Source organism: Dermacentor variabilis, chromosome 7 (genome assembly GCF_050947875.1).
Source record: "Dermacentor variabilis isolate Ectoservices chromosome 7, ASM5094787v1, whole genome shotgun sequence".
In the NCBI taxonomy this organism is placed as follows: Eukaryota; Metazoa; Arthropoda; class Arachnida; order Ixodida; family Ixodidae; genus Dermacentor; species Dermacentor variabilis.
In genome coordinates this window covers 59,935,424-59,945,660 of record NC_134574.1, presented here as the reverse complement: position 1 = coordinate 59,945,660, position 10,237 = coordinate 59,935,424, and the positions used below count along the sequence as shown (strand labels likewise).

General features: G+C 44.3%; 1 protein-coding gene across 1 annotated transcript in view; it reads left to right on the top strand.

The window, feature by feature from the left end:
* Positions 1-8,316: 8,316 nt before the first annotated feature.
* LOC142588659 (uncharacterized) overlaps positions 8,317-10,237 on the top strand; it is a 33,949-nt gene continuing 32,028 nt past the window's right edge. The window contains exon 1 of the mRNA XM_075700482.1: positions 8,317-8,469. Within this exon, the coding sequence (XP_075556597.1) occupies positions 8,332-8,469 (138 nt within the window). The 5' untranslated portion in view covers positions 8,317-8,331. The remainder of the gene's footprint in view (positions 8,470-10,237) is intronic.

Genomic DNA, 10,237 nt, shown 5'->3' with positions numbered 1-10,237 from the left:
ATACTTCAGGACCTAATATGCGAGAGGCATTTTGGCATAAAAAGACGAATTCGTATAATGGTCAATACCGTAGTGATGATGTGCGCACTGCACGCCTACGCTACAAGAAAGGCAAGGTATCCCCTATAGCAGAAGGAACTGGAAGAAAAGGTGGAAAACCATCATCAAGAAATGGGTAGTCCTTGAATGACTTCTTTCAGTAGAGTTGTCAAGAAAATTCTGTCGTGCAGGGCATTTCACAAGTTTGGGCGCATTCCAACGTTTGCTATTTTGAAGCTTGATAGTATTGCGACCTACACTACGGTAAATATTAAATGGACCTGAGTATTTTGCACCGGACGTTCTCGAGTTACGCATTCGGATAAGATCTCCTGGACGAAATTGAGGGCATTTTGTTGAGCGACTACGGTCCACGTACGTCTTAACGGTCGTGGCGTAAGAGCCGAATTCGCGTGCAATCACTTCCTTAAAGGACTGGAAGCTGTGTTCAGTATCCTGATCCCAGAAAAAAGATTGTCCTTGTTTTAGAGCTTTCCTAAGAGGCTCTACCAATCCAGCATACTGCGGGATCAGTTTAGCGTAGTATCGTGTGAGACCAAGAAATGAATTCAGCGATTTCTTGGTCAGTTGGCGGCGGTGCATCAACAATTGACTTCATTTTGTTTTCCAGCGGGGAAATGCCGTTTGCCCTGAACCTATGTCCAAGAAAAGTGAGCTCTGGGAAACTGCTTACACACTTTACGCTTAGCTCCATGCCAGTAGTTGAGATTCTCGAATGCGCACTTCGCAGATTTTTATCATGCTCAGCTTGTGTGCGGCCCTAAATCAAAACATAATCTAGACTGAACAACGTAGATGGACAGTGGCTTAAAACGGATGACACGATCTGTTGGAAACCGGAAGGCGCAGATGCCAATCCGAAACAAACACGCTTAAAGACGAAAGAGACCGTCATGAGTGATGAATGTCGTAAGGTCGCGGCTTTTCTCCCACAATGAAACTTGATGATAAGCGGACTGTAAGTGCAACTTACTGAAGACAGTAACATCAGCGAGTCGATGCAACAGTTCGTCAGCCCTCGGTAGTGGAAAGGCATCGTTGACGATAGCCTTGTTGGATTCTGTAAGAGCGACGCAAAGTCGAATGGAATTGCTTTCTTCCGAAGCACGATGAGCGGAGAAATCCACTCGGACGCTGAAACTCGTTCGATGATGCCAGCTGATTCCAGCCGTTGCAGTTCAGGGGAGACTCGTTCACGGAGAAGGAAGGGCAGATGACGCAGTTTTGCTGAGACAGGTTGCACTGAAGCTCGAAGAAGTACTTCGTGGATGAAGCCCTTTACAAGTCCCAAATGTCCTGAGAACAGCTAGGCGAACTCCGATAGAGCGTTGTGCGGTAGAGACGAAAGCTGCGCAGTTGTTTCAGCTGGAGCTCCCGACACTTGTTGATATGTGCGCGAACACCCTTGAATGTAAATGCCCAAAGCTTGAATGGCGTCTAAGCCCAGAAGAGAAGTGCCTTGGTTCGTGACGTGAAATGTCACTACCTTAGCCTTGTTGCGGTACTTGACGAGCACGGAGAAATGTGCTGAATGCAAGATTTCCTGCTGAGAATAATTCTTGAGCCGTAGACTCGAATCAGATCGGAGAAAAACCTTGGAATGTTCTTCGTACAGGGACCTGTTCATCAGCTAGACCGTAGCTCCTGTATCCACGAGCAACTTGAGTGTAGTATGCGCAATGAGGAGTTCGGCGTGAATTACTGCCGGACAGAAATTCAATGATTGAATTGTAAGCACAGACGGTACTGCAGTGGCTGATTCTATATCGGCGGCAGCAGAAACAAGCTGCGTTCGAGCACACGATTGTCGATGCGTTCGGTCCCTCGAACGGCAAACTGAAGCGTAGTGTCCCACTTTCCCGCACGCCCGGCACGTAACGTGCGTTTCCAGACAGCCTGGATCGAATGCGATGTGGTGAAGTGAACCACATTGGTTGCAATTGGCTGCTGTGTCTCGACTGGCTTCGCGGCGTTCCGGTCGGGCAACATGTTGGCCACCCTCCCCAGGTTGTGACTTCCCGCCATGCCATTAAGCGCAATCTTGAAGCCACCAGGTCGAGGGGAAAGGGTGGCGGGGAATGCCATTTTGCGCACCCAAGCGAGGAAGATGATGGCTGGCGACGCCATCTTCGCCATCTTGGCGTTGTGTCAAGACGCGATGGTCAGACGGGTTGTTGAAAACTTGAAGTTCTTTGTGAACTTGTTCTACGCTTCAACCGACAAAAGCCCGCAAAGATTTCCCCGCGTTGTCGCATTCTGTTCCTGAAGATAATACGATTCACCAGGGGATTGGTGCGTTCTTCGTAATGCTGGTGGAAGATGCGAAGAATGTCTTTGAACGTTGTAGTTGTGAGGTTCGTTTGCGACGCGAGGTGGTAGTAGCGACACTGCCCCTCAAAGCCTAAGTTACTTAGTAAAACGGCTTTCTTTCTCGCCTCGTAGTGCCTCGCCCCCGGTGGCCTGGAGAAACGTACAAAAATAGCGTTTCCACGTGAGCCACGGCAGTGCAGGAGTACCGGGTAGGGCAAGGAAAGGTGGCATGGGGGATGCGAACACCATACTAGGCACCGAGAGCCAAGGCGGATGAGTTGAGGTTGACGTAGAAGCAGACGTAGTTGCAGCGTCTTGCATGCTGGAAGCAGGAATAGAACAGCAGAGGCAAGTAGTAAGCAGAAGAACGGTTTACGTCGTCAACAGTTTGTAGTAGCTTCGACCGGGTGGCCTGACGCGCGAATCGCCGTAAGGAAGAGCCAGACTGCTCGAGCCGGGGACCAGACAAAGAATGACTTTATTCCAGCGAGGGGGAACGCAGGAATTACACTTACGGCGTTTAGCGCCGAGTGGTGCCCTGAAGTAAAGATTCGAAACCGAAAGTGGAAGTCGAGACAGGATATCAGAAAGGCGTCGTGCCCAAGGTAAAAAAAAAGTAGCTTTGGCGTTCGGCCTAAAATATATGTGCCATATCAGTAGGCAGCTACACGTCTGTTGTTCATGTAAGAACTTACGAAAAGGAGTTATTTTAAAACGTGAAAAATAATTTTTTGAATATTTTTTTCACTATCGGCTTTTCTTTCACGTGCACCCATGCTTGCCGTGCTGGGATGCAAACAAGAAAGCTGGCTTAGTTTTCAACGCAGATGGCAGAGAAGCGCTGCCATTGTCTGTATTTCATTGTCAAGAGATGCAGGCCCTAACGCTGCGCAGTTTGGGCTTGGTGTCTGCCAGGTGAACCATACAGCCATCAGGCATGGAACGTCACGATGTGTTAAATCAGTGAAGAGAGTCCTGCAGAGTTCAAAGGTACATTTCAAACAGTTTACAGAAAAAAATAATTGCACTTAAGTAGCCAGTAAAGCTAGAACGAGAGCTGATATCGCTAAAGCAAAGCATTTAAAAAGACATGTTCCCTTGCAGTAGAGTGCGACACACCAACCTGCATTCCAACATGCAATGCAGTTCGATGTGCAACAAGCATGACACTGTTCCCTGTTCCGTGGAACCGAAAGAATGTAATAAGACGGTGGAAGTAGAGAACAGTTTCATAAGTCATCATCATCATCAGCAGCCTGGTTACGCCCACTGCAGGGCAAAGGCCTCTCCCATACTTCCCCAACAACCCCGGTCATGTACTAATTGTGGCCATGCCATGCCTGCAAACTTCTTAATTCATCCGCCCACCTAACTTTCTGCCGCCCCCTGCTACGCTTCCCTTCCCTTGTGATCCAGTCCGTAACCCTTAATGACCATCGGTTATCTTCCCTCATCATTACATGTCCTGCCCATGCCCATTTCTTTTTCTTGATTTCAACTAAGATTTCATTAACTCGCGTTTGTTGCCTCACCCAATCTGCTTTTTTCTTATCCCTTAACGTTACACTATCATTCTTCTTTCCATAGCTCGTTGCGTCGTCCTCAATTTGAGTAGAACCCTTTTCGTAAGCCTCCAGGTTTCTGCGCCGTAGGTGAGTACTGGTAAGACACAGTTCTTATGTACTTTATATGATCTGTTATATATACTATTATATGATCTAGAGAATGCCTGCCAAACGCACCCCAGCCCATTCTTATTCTTCTGATTATTTCAGTCTCATGATCCGGATCCGCCGTCACTACCTGCCCTAAGTAGATGTATTCCCTTACGACTTCCAGTGCCTCGCTGCCTATTTTAAATTGCGGTTCTCTTCCAAAACTGTTAAGCATTACTTTAGTTTTCTGCAGATTAATTTTTGACCCACTCTTCTGCTTTGCCTCTCCAGGTCAGTGAGCATGCATTGCAATTGGTCCCCTGAGTTACTAAGCAAGGCAATATCATCAGCGAATCGCAAGTTACTAAGGTATTCTCCATTGCCTTTTATCCCCAATTCTTCCCAATCCAGGTCTCTGAATACCTCCTGTAAACACGCTGTGAATAGTATTGGAGATATCGGATCTCCCTGCCTGACGCCTTTCTTTATTGGGATTTTGTTGCTTGCTTTATGGAGGACTACGATGGCTGTGGAGCCGCTATAGATATCTTTCAGTATTTTTACATACGGCTCGTCTACACCCAGATTCCGTAATGCCTCTATGACTGCTGAGGTTTCGACTGAATCAAACGCTTTCTCGTAATCAATGAAAGCTATATATAAGCGTTGGTTATATTCCGCACATTTCTCTATCACCTGATTGATAGTGTGAATATGATCTATTGTTGACTAGCCTTTACGGAATCCTGCCTGGTCCTTTGCTTGACAGAAGTCTAAGGTGTTCCTGATTCTATTTGCGATTACCTTAGTAAATAGTTTGTAGGCAACGGACAGTAAGCTGATCGGTCTATAATTTTTCAAGTCTTTGGCGTCCCCTTTCTTATGGATTAGGATTATGTTAGGGTTCTTCAAAGGTTCCGGTACGATCATAAGGCATTGCGTATACAAGGTGGCCAGTTTCTCTAGAACAATCTGTCCACCATCCTTCAACAAATCTGTTGTTACCTGATCCTCCCCAGCTGCCTCCCCCTTTGCATATCTCCCAAGGCTTTCTTTACTTCTTCCGGCGTTACCTTTGGCATTTCGAATTCCTCTGGACTAATTTCTCTTCCACTATCGTCGAGGGTGCCACTGGTACTCTATAAATCTCTATAGAAATCCTCAGCCACTTGAACTATCTCATCCATATTAGTAATGATATTGCCGGCTTTGTCTCTTAACGCATACATCTGATTCTTGCCGATTCCTAGTTTCTTCTTCACTGTTTTTAGGCTTCCTCCGTTCCTGAGAGCATGTTCAAATCTGTCCATATTATACTTCCTTATGTCAGCTGTCTTACGCTTGTTGACTAACTTCGAAAGTTCTGCCAGTTCTATTCTAGCTGTAGGTTTAGATGCTTTCATACATTGGCGTTTCTTGATCAGATCTTTCGTCTCCTGCGATAGTTTGCTGGTATCCTGCCTAACGGAGTTACCACCGACTTCCATTGCACACTCCTTAATGATGCACACAAGATTGTCGTTCATTGCTTCAACACTAAGGTCCTCTTGCGGAGTTAAAGCCGAATACCTGTTCTGTAGCTTGATCTGGAATTCCTCTTTTTTCCCTCTTACCGCTAACTCATTAATCGGCTTCTTATATACCAGTTTCTTCCGTTCCCTCCTCAGGTCTAGGCTAATTCGAGTTCTTGCCATCCTGTGGTCACTGCAGCGCACCTCGCCGAGCACGTCCACATCTTGTATGATGCCAGGGTTAGCGCAGAGTATGAAGTCTATTTCATTTCTAGTCTCGCCGTTCGGGCTCCTCCACGTCCACTTTTGGCTATCCCGCTTGCGGAAGAAGGTATTCATTATCCTCATATTATTCTGTTCCGCAAACTCTACTAATAACTCTCCTCTGCTATTCCTAGTGTCTATGCCATATTCCCCCACTGCCTTGTCTCCAGCCTGCTTCTTGCCTACGTTGGCATTAAAGTCGGCCATTAGTATAGTGTATTTAGTTTTCACTCTACCCATCGCCGATTGCACGTCTTCATAAAGCACGTTTCATAAGTACAACAGACATATTTTGAGCGTGAATAAAGACGTCTCCTGTTGCGCGTAAGCGCTGTTCGATAACCTAGGTGAGCATGTTCGGCTATGAAATTCACATGTGCCCTGTTCAAACTTGGCTGACGTCCACTTTTGCATTCACGGAAAGAAAAAATACGAGTGAATGCTGCGAAACATGAAGTCCCTTGTCTTCATTTTAATAAAGCGAAAGCCAGTCACAGTTTGTTGAGCAGTTTCTAAGGCGGAATTTATTTACAATCTTTCCTTATTAGATGGAAAGGCTTCATATATTTATGCTGTCTTGGTGAATAAGGTAAGAACATTTCAAAAAATAATTTTTCGCGTTGAGAAATTATATCTTTTGTAACGTCTCATTTGCGCATAGCCCACGTATGGAGCTATCTAATGATCTATCGGAAATATTTTAAGCCGGGCACCAAAGCAAATTTTTTTTTTTACCTTGAAGTTGAAGCTTAATGCAAAAAAGTTCCCAATTTACAGTTTGTTTTCGGACGATATCTTGAATCTTCAAAGCTTCGGATATTATAGGCTATACTACGTTAACCATGCTATCATTCTGCATTTATTGTGCGCCTTCGAAATTTTCGTGCCTCCAGAGAAAGAAATCGAACTTTGCAATTTAACTGGTTTTTACCGTTGCTAAAAGCACTGGAAGTGTAGAAATATTTGAATTATTGGGTATTTTTGGGAACCACATCACCACAATGTCTTGCCATACACAACATTTAAACGACTGAATCATGCAATGTGCCTCTGAAGAAAAAAAAATAAGCGGGGATGGGGACATTTTAACTTCGAGAAACGAGTGGAAATTCTTTCAAGTACATCTGTGATGGTCAAAAAAAGAAAACGCCGATTGATTTTGCATGGATTGGCCCCAAATAAAAGTAGATATGCAAAGCCCGAGACAAATAACCCGAAACTGCTGTAAAATTCGCCCGGACTATATCACGGACCACTACATGCGCGTACGGTCCGCCCCAGGCGCTTTCACTTCATAGCCAAGAAAAGTTGGCCGCGTATACAGAAGACGCAGTGTGCTCAGAAAGCGCGGGAAGCCTGGTTGTATAGACTCCTCATACATTAACTTTTCCGGCAGTGACAGTGCTTTGTGCTGGTACTTTTCTTCAATGTTAATTGCATTAACGTCGACAAACCTCACGAGATGGCTTCTGTTGGAATATTTGAATTGGAAATTATATTGTGTTAAGCGAAGCAGCTGATAAGGTAAGTATTAAGTGGCAAATATGTGTTCGTTCAGAGTACCCTTTCTTTTTCCTAATAGCGGCTTGCCAGACCTGACAGTAGACTCTTCGAAGCGGCAGGGTTGCATCACCATGCGCAAGAGAGCTGATATCATATTATTTTCTTGAATACTGCTTCCGCGGGTTCAGGAAGCCTACGAAAATGAGGCGCTGCTCTAAAGCGCTGGTAAGCCAATACGAGTGTAGTCCGAAATCCATCAATATTCGCTGTTACAGCATAACATATTCTTAGACAATTTGTTTTAGATTCTCCCGATACATAGTCAGTGAATGAAGATATGCCTGAAATCAAGTGAGTCACTTTATAGTTGGTGCATTGTGTAGATGAATGGCATAAAAAAGGAGCCACAATGGCCAGCATATAAAAGCATTGTGAAAGCACTGGATACATTTGAGATCCGTTTCAGATTAACGCTTGCCTCTGTCCGGTTTCCTGTTTCCTGTGTGAATTCAACGCTTGAACTATGACCAGTCTGACGTAATTGTTCGGGGGAAACCCGCAAGTTGGAGAGAAGTAAAAAACGCAAACTCAGACATCCACCCGTTCGTAGCATCTGCTACGCAGTCCCGAACCTGAATGACTTTTCCTTCAACTGCGAGGCTTTTCTTTCGTGGAACCCGTATGAGTTTCCTTTGTAGCAATTGCTACGAACGGGTGGATGTCTGATTTTCCCATTATTATGACCAGTCTTGGATGATGATTTACGTAACACGAGCCCCTCGGTATCCTTTGCACTTCTCCCTCGAGATGAGCTAAAGGTTGTGGAATATAAACTTGAGCATCGTTGGCATTTGAAGTACTCAAACAGATCCGTGAGTGAAAATAGAGTCATACTTATGTGCTTATGTTGCACTAATCTCCTTTCAATAAAAATTGTATGTAGTTGTTTTTCCTTAACGTACGCGTTTAAAGGCATCATTTTTACATACGCGTTTCACCTCCAGGATATTGACCTTACCTTCCCGGTCATGGCTCGGAGTCTGCAGCGAGATAGGGCTGGTGAGCCGACTCGGACCATGTTCGGCGGTTCTGTGTACATACTTGGAGGACACAGCGCTGCCAAGCAGAGCAACATTATTGGCTACTTGCTGACTTTTGACCCAGATGTGAGTATCACAACTGCCAGAATCTGAATGCGCGCAGCATATCACGACTTATTGCGCTAAGAATCGTATTCCAGATTGAACTCTTAGACTATGAGTGTCGGACGTTGAAACTTCCTTGAGGATTGAAGCACAATACCATCCACGCACCACCAACCTTCCCTTTGTGTGCTTGCTGCATATTCCTTCCATACCATCTAATTTTGCTCTTTCTATGTGGTAACATTGAGACTACTCTTGGACCTGACACAGCATCCTTGTTGTAGATTATCTTACACACTCAAAACAAAACTCAGAGAGACATTCTTCACGAATCACAGGATACCAGGAATCGAATCCACAGTAGCGAAGGTGTCAGAGTCATAGAAGATTCTCAAGGAGCAAAAAAAAAAGATATAGCCAGCCATCACTATAATTTTCGCATATAATGCGTGCAGCATATGAGCTCGAGAATTGTAGTCGCCGTATGAACGCAGGTTTTAGGCGCCAACGGATGTTTCAAATGACACCGAGCTCAGAAGAGACATTGTGGATGACATCATTCAAAATTAACTTGGAGTGACGGCGACTTGTGCAGAAAGGCTACATACAGTTGGCAGTCTATAGGTCGATAAACAAATGCCTAAATTTGCCGCATTCATAAATGAGGTTAATAAAAATGCAATCCATATGTTATGCTCAGAATGCTCAAGGACAATAACTTGTGTTAACAAAATTTTTGCGCTATTGTTCGAAAAATGACAAAACACATAAAACAGGGCCAAGGAGAGCTTTAAATGTCAGATAATGCGTCTTGCATCGGCTAAGCTAAAACATATGACGATGTGACACGCTGTGGGAGTCAATGTGCTGCGTACGTGAAGCATTCATCAGGAAGCAAGGCAAAATATAAAATTACGGGGAAATAGGCGCCGCTGACTTCAGTGACGAAGGAGTCCCTCAGCACGATCCTGAACCTTGCAGACAAAGCGAAACGTATATGCAGCATTAAAATCTATGTAATAGACTCGACGTGCTATTCTCAGTAAAATCAAAGACACAGTAAGGTGAGAGACGCGCAAACAATTGCGGCGATGAACAGTTCACGTAGCTTCAACCATTATCGTCAGCTACATGATACGCGTGCTAACGATTAATAAGTTAAGTGTTGCTATAGGAAGCGCCTAACGGCTCAAGCGTTTCAAAGTGCTGGTTAGCACGATGAAACGTTGTCGAGATGTTTTATTCGGCCTTCTTGGCAATGCGTATATATATATATAAACGAGAAGAAAGGGGGTTAACCTAGGGGCCCGACGATTTTTATTAGTCATATCATAAGAAGCCAACAAACACTGACACCAAGGACAACATAGGGGAAATTACTTGTGCTTAATAAATGAAATAAAAAACGATAAACTCATGGAAATTAAAGTGGATGAAAAAACAACTTGCCGCAGGTGCGAACCGAACCCACAACCTTCGCATTTCGCGTGCGATGGTCTACCAATCGAGATACCGTGGTGCCGTCTTCCGATCCACTTTCTTGGGTATTTATGTGTCCTAGTAGATAGTTGTCCTAGCAGTTGTTGTTTTTTCATCTACTTTAATTTCCATTAATTGATCGTTTTTGCTTTAATTTATTAAGCCCAAGTAATTCTCCCTATGCTGTCCTTGGTGTCATTGTCTGTTGGCTTCTTATCATATGACTATGACTATATATATATATATATATATATATATATATATATATATATATATATATATATATATATATATATATATATATATATAT